Source organism: Megascapheus bottae, chromosome 2 (assembly GCF_031878675.1).
Source record: "Megascapheus bottae isolate mThoBot1 chromosome 2, mThoBot2.hap1, whole genome shotgun sequence".
Taxonomy (NCBI): domain Eukaryota; kingdom Metazoa; phylum Chordata; class Mammalia; order Rodentia; family Geomyidae; genus Megascapheus; species Megascapheus bottae.
In genome coordinates, this window is record NC_143510.1 from 4,121,933 (window position 1) to 4,135,504 (window position 13,572).

Here is a 13,572-nt window from a genome sequence, read left to right on the forward strand (position 1 = left end):
TGATTTTCCTGGAAAGGAAATGCACTGCCATTTTAAGCCACAAGCATAAATAAAAGATTCCACTTTATGTAAAAATAAAACTGTCAACTGGGAAAATCTCATGAACTTATCTTATGACATGGTAAATATAAACAGAGTAATGTTTATTCATAATTGCTGATTCTGGAGAATGCTGAAATATTTGAAGGCTTTCATATACACTAACAATCCTGAGGAAGCTTTTTTTGTTTGGTTTTTTTTTTTGCCAGTCCTGGGCTTGAGCTCAGGGCCTGAGCACTGCCCTTGGACTTTCTCAAGGCTAGAGCTCTACCACTTGAGCCTCAGCACCACTTCCGGCTTTTTTCTATGTATGTGGTACCGAGGAATCGAACCTGGGTCTTCATGCATGCTAGGCAAGCACTTTAACCACTATGCCAAACGCCCGGCCCCAGCTTTTTTATATCAACTAAAAATTCCTAATTTAAATAATGAAGTCTACATCATAGATGGCAGAGCTGCTCCTACTTGACTCTCTACTGCTAGACATGGGGCAACAGTGAAACCTGAATGGCACATAAGCAAGTTCTCAACACCAGGCAGGAGTCTTAAGCTTTACTCACTTTCCTTCCTCCCAATGCAACGTCTACTCAGTGTGCAACTCTCCAGTAGGGAGAAATACTTTAATTCTGGTCAGTTTCTTCATTTCTCGGTGACATTTTGATCTACATGCTATATTTTTAAATTCCAGATGTCGTAAGAATATACCTTTTGGCATGCTAGGTAGGACCTGACCTCAGGGTCTGGATGCTGCTTCATTTGTCCTACAAATGAGCTACAGCTCCACTTCTGGCTTTTTTTTTTTTTGTAGTTAACTGGAGTGTCATGGACTTTGCACCCAAACCAGGTTTTGAACCTCTTGAGTAGGTAGGAGTGTAGGATTGAACTTCTGGACCTTGCTAACAATACTTCCTAGGGATATTTTTGTTTTCAAGTATCAGTGTCTTTTTCTCCCTCCTTTTTTAAAAATATGTTTATTGTATTTAATAAAAGGGTACATTCTATTTGCCAGATAGAAGGTGCATTAATTCACATACATTGATACCCTTCCACATGTCTTGGTCCCCATTACCCTCCCCCCTTCCCTGTCCAATTTCAAGTAACCAAATACAAATGTATCCAATATATAGATAACAAAGTGAGATATTGTGACAACATGAGATAACAAAGAAACAGCAAAAGAGATGAGAGATAATGTAGCACCTTAAGGACAGCAATCATTCATTATATGGCTTTTGTTTCAATATCCTAGAGGTCCATTCAATTAGCTTCATACTATATGGCCTTATGTATCAAGGTTTTGCTCTATTGCAAATCTTTGCTATTAGAGCCCAAGGTTTCTACTGGTTATGATGAATGAGGGAAACCATTGAGCCTAAGTTCCTTTGAGTCTTTCTCCCTCCTTTTTGATTGTTTCCTAAGATCTCCAGTTTTGATGCTTTCTTTCTAATCCATGGAAAAGACATACCTTGAATGTCCTTTAACGATGTTTACTGTCAACATACCATTTTCTACATAGCATGTGTGGCTAAATAGATCCTTGGAGAGCCGCAGATGATGTTCCTGAATTGAGGTATTAAAATTCAATCAATCATGGTCTTTGATTCCTCAATTTGTATGAAGCAATTAAATATTTGTTTTAACCTATATAGCTCTGTAATAGAATTTACTACTTTCAAGAAAAATGCTAAGAAATCTTGTCATTGTTTAAATACCTTGGAGCTGATTTGTTACATACATTCTTTCATTTTCCTTCTACAGAATAAATGGGAGAGTCTAGTGGCCAGAAGTCTTACAGGGAATCCCCACTTCACATGCACTTTGGCATTTGTCTGCCTGAAGTCTTCAGGGCTCATATAAAACAAATTTAAGACAAGACGTTTTAGTAGCATTGCTTTAGTAGTAGATAGCATTGAGAAATCTAAGTTACATGTTAGAGTCTCTCTAGTCTCTAACAGTTGTCCTAATTCATCTGTTTTTTGTTATTCGTAATTATGCCACTGTCCAAAATTGAGAAAGATAAAGAAAAAATGATATTTTGTAAAGCTAAACTAGGCTTAGCAGTCTGGTTTAATCTAAATCATTTTCCCATCTGCTCTTATTTTTATGTGTAATTATCATGATCAACCATCATTTCTTTGTCATTTACTGCAAAAGATTCCAGTTCTGAGCCAGGTCCTCATGGCTCACACCTATAATCCCGGCTACTCAGGAGACTGGGATGTAAGGATCATGATTTGAAGCCAGCCCTGGCAGCCTTAAGCAAAAACAAATACAAGCAAGATCATGGGGCCCTATATTCAAGTTCCAGTGCTAGCAAAAAAAAAAAAAAGGAAAGAAAATATTTCTACCTATTAGACTTGTGCCTCTCTGCCCCTAGAATACAGGGTTTCCTCTTCTTTTTAAAACGGAGGAGAATTCTGAAATTTTCTAAGAGCTGGCCTACCAGCATCACTCTAGCATGAAAACATTTCCAAACTATAATCCTAAACCCATGTTGTTTTGTCTTCAGTAGCCCCTTTCCTTCCCTACTACTCACTTTAAGTTCTAATACCCAAACTTTTAAGAGTCATATAACGTAACTTTCCTTTTTCATTCTAATTTACCTATACCCTTCCATCTTCTCACAGCTTCTCACTTTTAAGAGCAAATTCTTTCGGGTGGTCTTTGTTTTTCTTTACTTATATGCACTCTAGTTTATTCATTACTATAGTTTTATATGCTGTTCCCATTTTCTGGAGTCTCTTATTCTCTTCACCATGATTTTTCTTTTTTTCATATATTTTTATTGTAATTAATAGAAGGGTTACATGATATTTGCCAGACAGAAGGTGCATTAATTCACATACATTGATACCCTTCGGGTGGTCTTTTCAGCAGGATTCTTCCTCCATTCTTTTCTTCATGTCTCCTCAAGACATTTCTGTGGCTGATTATTAAATAGTTTTAACAAGTCTTACCGTTACTGAGTTGTTTCATCAGCAAGATTGAGAAACTAAGTCAGGTCTTTGCGCTAAGCAAGTATAAATATTGAAGACTGACTTTGAGATATGCTTAATTTTTAGCCCTGTTTAAGATCTGTTACACAAGGTACCCCAAAATCTGACAAATGGCTTTCCACTGTTAATTTCTAGAATTCTTCTCCCCCATCCTCCCTCCCATACTAGTCACTGGAAACCCTGGCCAAACTGTGGGCTCTGCCCTCAAGGAGACAACAGAAGAGCAAGTCTCTTTCTGAAAAAGCTCTTCATCATCTCTCCTGTACCTGTTCCTGACTGGGGTAAATTATACAATGATAAACTTCCAGCGATCGAATAGGAGTTGAGAAACCATCTTATTTCACTTCATAAGGAAGTAGATCAGAGGGGTTATATGACTCCCAGAAGACATACTGGGAAGGCTCAGTTCACAAGATCTCCCTTCCCCAGTCATTCCTTTGTCACACCAGTCTTTCATATACAGGAGCCTCTGGACTTAGGGATTCCATCCATCTTCTCCATCAGAGAAGATGACGACTCTTAGCCTCTTACTGGAAGGAACAAAGTAGGAAAGGTCATTGTCTTCATCAGTTTATACTAAGTGCAATGAGGAAAAAGAGGGATATAGTATAAGAGAAAAGGGGGAGATGGCTCCCAGGTTTTGAGTGACTGGAAAGCTAGCACGGCTCCGTGCTCCAGTTAGGTCTCTCCTCAGCAATGTCACAGTTGCACTTGGATCTAAAACTCAAAAAGACATTGTCCTGCCGGTCAAGTAACTCTGGTCTTAACAGATACGATAGACTTGCATGTGAACAAGTGAAATGCTGCTTGGCTATTATGCTGTAACACTTCTAAGAAAGTATACAGGAGACAGCAACCTCCCCTTCCCCCACATGAGGGAAATGAGGCAAGGCCTCATCACAGAACTTACTTCTGTGCCTAGTGTTGCTATTAAGAAAAAGTACACTATATTTATACAGAGCTAACCCATTTGGCAGCAATGTTTCAGTTTCCTTTCATACCAGGTTGTAAATGACTGATGGTAGGGGTTGTTAACATCACATCTCTGTCTCTCCAACTTTAGCCCAGAATAGTCATGCATTTTTTTTCCTCTTACAGGAGCCTTTTTCCTCTATGGTGGGTTTGCAGCTGTGGGACTTCTTTTTATCTATGGCTGTCTTCCTGAAACCAAAGGGAAAAAATTAGAGGAAATTGAATCTCTCTTTGACAACAGGCTATGTACATGTGGGGCATCTGATTCGGATGACGGAAGATACATTGAATATATTCGGGTTAAGGGAAGTAACTACCATCTTTCCGACAATGATGCTTCTGATGTGGAATAATGTCAGCTGCTGATAGGTTGAGGTATTTACACAAATGTAGGGGAGAAGAACAGCAATTGGTGACCTCACTGCCCTGCTTCTAACCTGGTTCTTGCCACCGTCTCATGATGAATGACTTCATATTCCAGAACACTTCATAGAAGGAAAAGTCAAAGTACAATGATAATAATGAAATGTAAAAATACTTAGAGATTTTAATCTAATAATTCTTAAGCAAATGTGTATAATTCCTTCCCGAGATAGTCTAAACTGAATATTGTACCCAGTGACTCAAGTGGTACCCTTTATTCCTAAGACCATATATAATTATTAGTGGAAATAACAAGTCAGTGACAATCTAGGCAGATTACATATATATATTTATAATAGGTTACGTGCAATAGTCCAAGGGTGTTTTATATCCAGAATATGGCTGATTGGCCCTAAATTTTCCTAAGGATAAGTGACTTTTCTGTTATCAGCTGTTAGAAAGTTATTCCATTTAAGCTTTCATCAGCAAATTCAAAAATTCCAACCAGGGCACAGTTGTCCTTCTTGCCTTTAGGTTCTCTATTTTGGTTTTTCTCTCTCTCCAACTCAGATACCAAGAATTCTTCAGAGCCTGGCTCCACACAGGATCTTTGAACATTATCAAAAGCAGGTATTTTAGGAGTTATTTTCATACTTTTTTGCATCGTATATTTACACAGATATGCTAGCACGTTTTGATATGGCTATTTTCTTGTCAGATTAAGAAAGAGAAGATTTTTATAGATCACACATTCATTAGTGGCTTAAGAATGCAATTATAACTGCAGAATAGCACTAGATCTTTCATTGTATTTCAGGGTCTGTTTTTGTTCATATCAAACTCACCACACCGGCTCCACCTCTTCTGTGCCTTCATTGGTGTTATGTAGATGGCTGCTGAGAGATGATTTTTTTTCTTTTGTTGCAAAAATGACTGTCTGATTAAACAAAACAGAAGAAACCAGTGCCAGAAATGGTTCTCCAGTGTTGTTTAGTTAAACCATGCCACTTACTTTTCTTGGGTTTTATTAGATCTTCCTAAGAACAGTGTCACTTTTCTGGCCTTGACCTTTTTGTAACTCTAGTAACATAAACTAGCTTTTATTTTACATACCTTTTCTCATTTTCTCTGACATTTGCCAAAAGCCCAAGATACATAAATTTTTTTTCTCATAGTTTTTTCCTTGTCTAAAAATTGATTGTTCTAATATATCATATCCATAAAAAATGTTCACTTTTCCAACAATGTCTTTCCAAAATTTTCATTGATTTCTGTGTTCCTCACAAAATTCATAATTCTTGTCCTTCCTTTAACAACTACTTCAATTCACAAAATCGTTTGCTAATTTCAATAAAAATGTGAGTAATTATTTTCTGTGGCAGAGAGGAATGCATCAGTTGATGTGGTTCTAAACTTATAAGATACACTATTTGATCAGTACAAACTGTTTTTTACTGGTCTCCAAGATGCTCTGTTTTTCTGAAGTCTGTCTTATTCCTATCACAATTTTAAGACTGAGAATTTAACAAGTAACTTTCACCAGAGTACTTAACTAGTCACTTTTGTGCCCTTTATCCTTCAACCAAAAAAAATTTTTCTCCGGTCACTCATTATTTTTTTAAATGTAGTATTTTAGAGATTTCCCTTGAATTAGGTGCTTTGACAATTGATTTCTAAAGGGATTAGTATTTTTTTGTCAGAAAAACAGATGTGATTTAGCAGAGTAAATTATTTCTTACCTGTAATATTTTATACAGGTAAAGAGAAAATTAGCTATTATGTCATATAACCAGAATATTGTGGATAAAAATGTATCTGAGTGCTCTAAAAATTTATTTTTCTGATTTGTTCAAATAATTGCCTCAATTCCTCTCTTTATCCAAGCCTTAATAGTCTTATCCTCGGCTGTGCCGTTACTGCACAGCAACTTATTAAAAGAGCAACTGGACTCACTGTTTCTTAAATTAGAACATGGCCTGCTCTCCCTGACATAAGGAAATGACCTTTTCAAGTTTCTACCCATCAATGTGCATACTGGGAAAACCAACCTCGGTTCTCTTATCCAGCTCCGCTTCCCCTCCCTGTCACTTCCTTCCACAGTACTGATAATATTCCACATCCCTACAGTGCAAGACAGGCACAGCATAAGAATTATACCTTTTAAGGATTGTACCTTTTAAAAACAAGTAACAACTTGAAAAGGAACCTTATAGAGCTTTAGAGTATTTAAACATTTATAGCACATTTGAATTTTGCAAGCTTTTTAAAAAATATATAGTGCACCTTCTAAGTTCTGAGTGTCATTGGCTACCATTATCAAGTTGAAAACCTCCACTTTCAAAATATCAAACATAGTTTAAAGATAATTTCAACATGGGATGATATGATGTGACATACATAAAACCTGTGACACAGGAGTTGCAAGCCAGCTTGTGCAGTTGCTGCAAGTCAGTAGGGTATGTTAGGTTTGAGAAGAAGTAGAAAAGGCCTCAGAGGTTCTGAGGACAGGTAGATAGATGGCTGAGCTGCTCCAGAATTTAAAGAATGAAGCACTTTATTGTCTATGTATAAATTCATACAATTAAATGTGATGTCAGAAAAGTTGTTTATACAGAAGGAAAAATAGTAACACTCAATTCTAATTTTGATTGTTAAACCTAACTTAGTCCTTAGCTAAAATATTTTAATATGAAAGACATAAGGATCATGTTTCATTTCAAATTTTGTTACCAGCCATATGCAGTTAGTCCCTGATAGCAAGCAAATGTTATGACAATAACAGTAGTTTATTTCATGATTTAATTTTACCCCTGAGCCAGATTTTAGTACATAACCTAAAAATATTTTTGTTCTTCACTCTAAAATGAGAAATCAGATAAAGCCAAGACTTTATAAATTGTTATTGTAATCAGGCAATATTTATTGGCACCTTATCCTTTGCCATTTAAATAGCAAAGTAAAATTGTAACAACTTGTAAATCCTGAGGGTGGGGATAAGATGCTACTTTAGAAAATACTCCCCATATGTTATCTTTAAAAGCCTGACATTATACTAACAGACTCACTAATAGTGTGATGCAGTAAGGCATTTGAAGGATTTTGGTTTTTTTATAATCAGATTTTTCAATTATTTTCCAAGTTACTTCAAATTATAGTAAGTTTTCCATTGCCAAATTCAGACCTTTTCACTAAGTCAGGAATAAAAGAATGAGATGACATAGCCAGGCCAGAGGCAGAGAATTCATAGCATGTACTTTATGCCAAGCTCTATTAAGTTCTCTATTTGAGAAATGAATTATGGCTTGTGTGTAGCTGCTGCCTATAAAAAAAAACACTTAGGATTGTCCTTGGCATTCATTTTAGTGTCCTTTGTGTTGTCACATCCATCAGTCTTATCCCCCTCGTGGAGGGGATGTTAGGCTAAGTTGACAATGTGCCTGAGATTGTAGCAGTGTTAAATTGTTGGTATATTTCAGTTCTCCTCCTAGGTGAGCAATATGCTGCAATTTTCTGGGGATAGCAATCATTTTAAAATGCTAAACAGCTAACTGTTACCAAGTGTTTATTGTATTGTCGCTTCAGAGAAGGAATTTTTGTGTGTGCCAATAATCATTCTCCGAGAGGTGTTTTTTTTAAGAATGTTGTTTTTGAAGCACATGAAAAGTATTTTATCATAATTTACTTATGAGTATAAAAATATGTAATTCCTTTAAATCTTTATATGTATAAAAGAGAGTCTGTTGTACTACAAGATTTTAAATATTTATAAGTAATGTTCACATTTTAGGTAAGTTTATGAATTTGATTTTATAATATCAACCTAAGAAAAAGAAATGGGCCATTCAGAAAGCCAGTACAGAATTTAAAAAAAAATTGTGAAGTTCTACAGTTTTAGTAAGTTTAACATCATTCCATTTCATTTAAAGGTTAGGAAAGATCAGATTTAATTCTAGCCAAAGTAAAAATTTATGTTTGCTATGTCAAGTGTTTCCTAGCTGCTTTTGAAACATTTTACATCTCAAGTTATCTTTTCTTTGAATAAGTGTTCAAATTGCTACTTAGAAACTCTAATATATATATCTAAGTATTATGCTTTTAAAATGTGTGCATATTAATTTCAGAGTGCATGTTATATAAGTGTTTAACACTTCTATCTTGGCAGTTTAATATATTTATTCCTACGTGTGACATATGGAATATCTCTTAAAAACCATGAGTATGTATCATATACTGAAAGTCATCCTAGCCTATTCTGTCTCAAAATATTGTATATTTTATGGAGACTTAAATGTTTTAAGTTATTTTATTGAAGTTCAATCTTTACACAAAATTAAAATCTTTTTTTAAAAAAGTGTCATTACCAGAACTGTATATGAAAATAATCAAATAAAAGTTAAAATAATTCACTGCTCATGTATTTTCATTCACTTTCTTATTTTCTAGGTTTCTTCTATGGAATTCATTTACATCGTAGTTACATACTGGCAGTACTTTCAATCTATCTCTAATACACTAATGTAGTCCAATTTAATGTTCACTTATATTAATCATATTCACTTATATTAATCATGGATAATTACTTTCAAACATTATTTTTAGTTTTTTGTTTTTGTTTTTGTTTTGTTTTGCCACTCATGGGTTTGAGCTCAGGGCCTGAGCACTGTCCTTGGACTTTCTCAAGGCTAGAGCTCTACCACTTGAGCCTCAGTACCACTTCCGGCTTTTTTCTAAGTATGGTGGTACCGAGGAATTGAACCTGGGTCTTTGTGCATGCTAGGCAACCACTCTACCACTAGGCCAAACTCCTGGCCCTTTTAGTTGTTTTTAAGTGGAAACATAGTGTTGCTGATAACTTTTATTTACAAACATGCTAGATACAAAGTCCCTAAACTTGTCTCCAAAGTATGTCATCCTGAGCCCCACCATAAAATTAGTTCAAAGAGATCTTTGGATGATAGCACACCTGTGATCACTTGAAAACTTGCATGAACCTGAACATCAGCAGACATCCTACAGTCACCATGCCTCTTACATAGCCCACAGATTACACAGAATCTTCTACCCGCCTGAGTAATGAACACAGAAACAGTAAGTAGTACATGTCGATCAGTGGTGAGGAAAGTCCTTGCTTACTGTCCAGTCCTGTGAGACAAACTCTGCCATCCTTTCCTGCTCCTAAGATTTAAGTGCAAAACAGTTTAGTGACGTATCCCAGACCACACACTGGAAACGGGTATGGAATGTCTGCAGTGAATACCCTCGCAGGTCCTCAGTTACAACGTCATTACGCCTAGGCTTCAAGGATTTTTTTTTGTCAGTCCTAGGGCTTGAACTCAGGCCCTCGATACTGCCTTGGGCTTCTATCACTGGAGCCATGCAGCACTTCAAGCTTTTTTGTGTGTGTAGTATCAAAGAATTGAACCCAGGCTTCATGCATACTAAGCAAGCACTCTACCACTAAGGCACGCTCCCAGCCCAAGGAATTCTTAAATTATAACGATCATAAACAGGCCAGCCATGTACTTGGACTGCAGGACAAATGCTGGGAGCCCTGGGTTTTGGATTATAATTACAGAATATTATTACACAGCCTAAACCAAACTCAAAATTGTCTAGAATTCAATCTCAGCTTTTATACTTACTGACAGAGTTTCAAACTCCAGGAATTCTACAGTCAGGTCTAGCCACCTGGCCCCATATGCCAAGTTAAGAGACATACATGGCAGAAAAAGGCAGTAGACAACATTTGAGTTTCATCTTCACATACAGGTTTGAACAGACAAACTAGGAGCAGTGAGTAAAAGTATGCACAGTTACCTCCATGCCAGAGATGTCATTGCTGACATCACTTGAGGCAAGCACTCTGGTTTCCATGAGACCATTCCGCTTGTCCAGGGTGCAGTCTCATTAGAGGTAACTGTCCTATTTGGTGGGGACAGCAAGGCTCTGTGTTCGGTACCTGTAGTTTCTGTCTCTTGTTATAAAAACGTTACTCATCAGTTCTGTCCTTCCTAGGTTCTAAGGCAAATGCAAGAGAATGGCTTAGAACAACAACAGATCACAAGATGGAGGCAGGGTTGATAAAGTTTCCTCCTGCTATTTATTTGTAAGTCCAATTAAGTAGTCAGTGTTTTTCAGAAAAAAAGCCATTAAAAACCTTTAAGGATTTGAATTGCCTTTGTGTCACTTTCCCTGTGTGAAGAATGAAAGGAGATGGCACTCTACCTACTTACACACAAAGCAGGAGCACCAAGGACTGGGTGACTGCCAGTGTCGTCATCCCTGTACTCTCCCCAGTGCCACTGAGGTCAGGATGTTCAAACCAAATCACAGAATGAACAAATGCTACCACAGGAGGAACACAAGGGCCTGACATATGTCCGCTGTGCTACCAGAATGGTCTGAGCTGGTCTGACTTAGCCTGTTGCTTTCTTTCTCCTGAAAGGCACAGTCTTGCCATTCTCTCCAGATCCACAGGACTTAGGGCATAATTTCTCTTTATCTGACCTTACAGTTAAGAAATAAGACTAGATTTAGAAAATCTGTTAGTAACATATCACTTAGAGCCGTTTCATTATTAGCAAAAGGAATTTGTAAATCTTCACCAAATAAAAACAGCAACATTAGTCCTTGTGCTGAAATAAAGCTCTTATGATTATAAATGCTAATTATTCTGTGCTTTTCCACTGCACTTACAAAAACTATTTCCACAGGACAAGTGAGTTATTTTATGTAAGAATTTGGGGAATGCCTTATTTTAGCAAAGTGATACTAAATTCACCAAATATTTGTAACAGGTATGATCCTCAGACAGGCATCACTGACATCAAGCCAGCTTGTTGCAAAAGGCAATCTTGTAGATTTGCTTGGACTAACACACTAGGATCTCCAGGGATAGAGCCTAGAAAAGTTTTTCTACAACATCCTGGTGTGGGGTGAGTGAGTGTGGGTGTGTATGTGTGTGGGGGGGGGTGTCCTGGGGATTGAATATCTACTTATAACTTATTTATGTGCTATCATACCATACAATATTCCACTAATTGCATCTCAGCATAAACCCTATCACAGTCCTCTGTGACATACTTTTGCCTACTGGCTTTGCCCTTGGCTATTCCATTATGGAGTAATCCTTTGCTTTTAGTACAAAACTATTCCAACATAAGGATTCTTCTTTCCAAAAAGGCTTGTGTATTTCATCCCTGCTTCTAGCCTTGGATTCTGGAGGGTTTTTTGTTTTGTTTTTACCAGTCCTGGGGCTTGAACTCAGAGCCTGGGCACTGTCCCTGAGCTTTCTCACTTCAGCTCCAGTACCACTTCCAGCTTTTTCTGTGTACACTGTACTCAGGAATCCAAGCCAAGTCTTCGTGCATGCTAGTCAAGCATTCTACGACTAGGTCACACTCCTGGCTTTACCTTATGGTTTTGTTTTGTTTTTGAAAACCTAAACTATACAAACTATATTTGCAAAAGAATAAAGCAAAAATCACCTGTGCACATGTAGCTGCAGAAAATGTGTTTTAATGGGTTTTTGGTTTTCTGTGCTAGTATTGGGGCTTTAGCTCAGCACGTGACACTCTTACTCAGCTTTTTCATTCAAGAATAGCACTCCACCACTTGAGTTGCAGCACCTTTTCCAGCTTGTTGGTGGTTAGAGAGCAGTCTCACAGACTTTCCTGCCCAGACTAGTGACTGGCCTTTGCACCAGCTCTCAGGTCTCCGCCCCAAGTAGGGAGGAGAAGGAGGAGGAGGGAGAAAACCTCCCAATAACTTTGAAAACTTTTAGTCCAAGCAAGAATGCAGAGGGAGAAAGAATTCACAGAAGTCCCACATCTTGCCATGTGAACCCTGTCATTGCTGTTTGGAATACTATTATCTGATATTCCCAGACACAAGAGCCAAGAGGAATACCTCCACTGTTGATTTAGCCAGGTAGCATTCCCAGTTCAGAATAAAACTAAAGAGGTCCCCCCCACCCCACCCCAATGATTCAAGTAGGAGTCAGGCAGGCTTGACGGAGGAGCGTACATCACTCACTGGCTTCTGGTATGAGGTCTAGAGGTCCAGAAAGATGCTTTTCTCACTAGAGAAAGAATTCAAGGACTGACAGAGGTTTATTAATAGAGAGCAAAGTGTACCCTTCAACTAGAAAGAGGGGGGCAGCTCACAAGAGCACTGCACTGGGCCGGGGGTGGGGTCCCAAGACCTTAGGCATTTATTTTACTCTGGACATGGGGAAGTTAGTCCTGGAATCTAGGAACTGTGTCATCAACTCCTCCATGTCAAGTGGGGGAGTTTTGACTTTGGATGGACAGACTGCAGCTGGCATTTCTGTGGGCTGTGGGTCAGCAAGACCGTGCTGTATGCCATGAGTCATTCTATCAGCACTGGCAGGCCTGAGCATTAATTCTCATCCCAGCCCTAGCCATCAGTTCCCTAACTCCCTACCACACCCTAACAATACCATACCTGGCAACTTATAATTCTGTGTTCAATGTTCTATGATGTGCACAGGTAAAATGGCCTTGAGTGAAATAGTTGGTGTGGAGATACCATTCTACAGCCTGATTACTTCTAATTCTTTTAGCGGGTTACAAATACTTGTCATGTTTCTCTCCCCATATAGAAAAGAACTACTGGAGGATGAGAGTGCCTCGCCACCCTGACCCCCACCTAGAAAGCTAGAGCCTGCTAGAGTTAGTTGCAGCCACACTAGAGTAAAAGGAAATGGAAATGTTAGTGACTTTTTTGGGGGGGGGGGTGAAGGTAGGTCTCATTAGAAGAGACTGCTCTGCGGGTTTCACCACCCCTGCCTTACCCACAAACAGAAGCAGAAAAGCATTCCCTTACTGTACATCTGGAGGGTCGTGTGAAAGAAAGGCTCAAAGAGTCTGAGGGAGCAGGGAAGGGTCTGGATCTTCAAGGACACTTAATTAGGTTCCCCTTATAATCATTCACACAGAGACCAGCAATTTATTAATGACAGGTTCGATTTGTGTAGGGCTCCACCTTAGGTTAGTTCAGTAAGCTGGTTGGCTGTTACCTCTCTTTCCCCAGTTTGGAGGCAGAGTTTGCCCTGTGACTTTACTTTTCATGCAGAAAAGTTATTGACTTCCAGTTTTTGTTCAGCTTTTTACTTGTGAGGGTGGAGTGTGAGATCACCAGCTGAGATCAACACAACACCTTTTTACAAAGTTTAAGATTC

At 38.2% G+C, this 13,572-nt stretch overlaps 1 protein-coding gene and 1 long non-coding RNA gene across 2 annotated transcripts in view; one reads left to right on the plus strand and one right to left on the minus strand.

Moving 5' to 3' along the window:
* Nucleotides 1-8,728, plus strand: part of Slc2a13 (solute carrier family 2 member 13) — a 318,943-nt gene extending 310,215 nt beyond the window's left edge. Inside the window, exon 10 of the mRNA XM_090319807.1 lies at nt 4,134-8,728. Within this exon, the coding sequence (XP_090175933.1) occupies nt 4,134-4,360 (227 nt within the window). The 3' untranslated portion in view covers nt 4,361-8,728. The remainder of the gene's footprint in view (nt 1-4,133) is intronic.
* Nucleotides 1,511-4,193, minus strand: LOC150066281 (uncharacterized). The gene is made up of 3 exons (XR_016532866.1): nt 4,037-4,193; nt 2,886-2,965; nt 1,511-1,599 (listed from the first exon to the last, which is right to left on the minus strand). It is a non-coding gene; the product is annotated as an uncharacterized LOC150066281 (long non-coding RNA).
* Nucleotides 8,729-13,572: the final 4,844 nt, after the last annotated feature.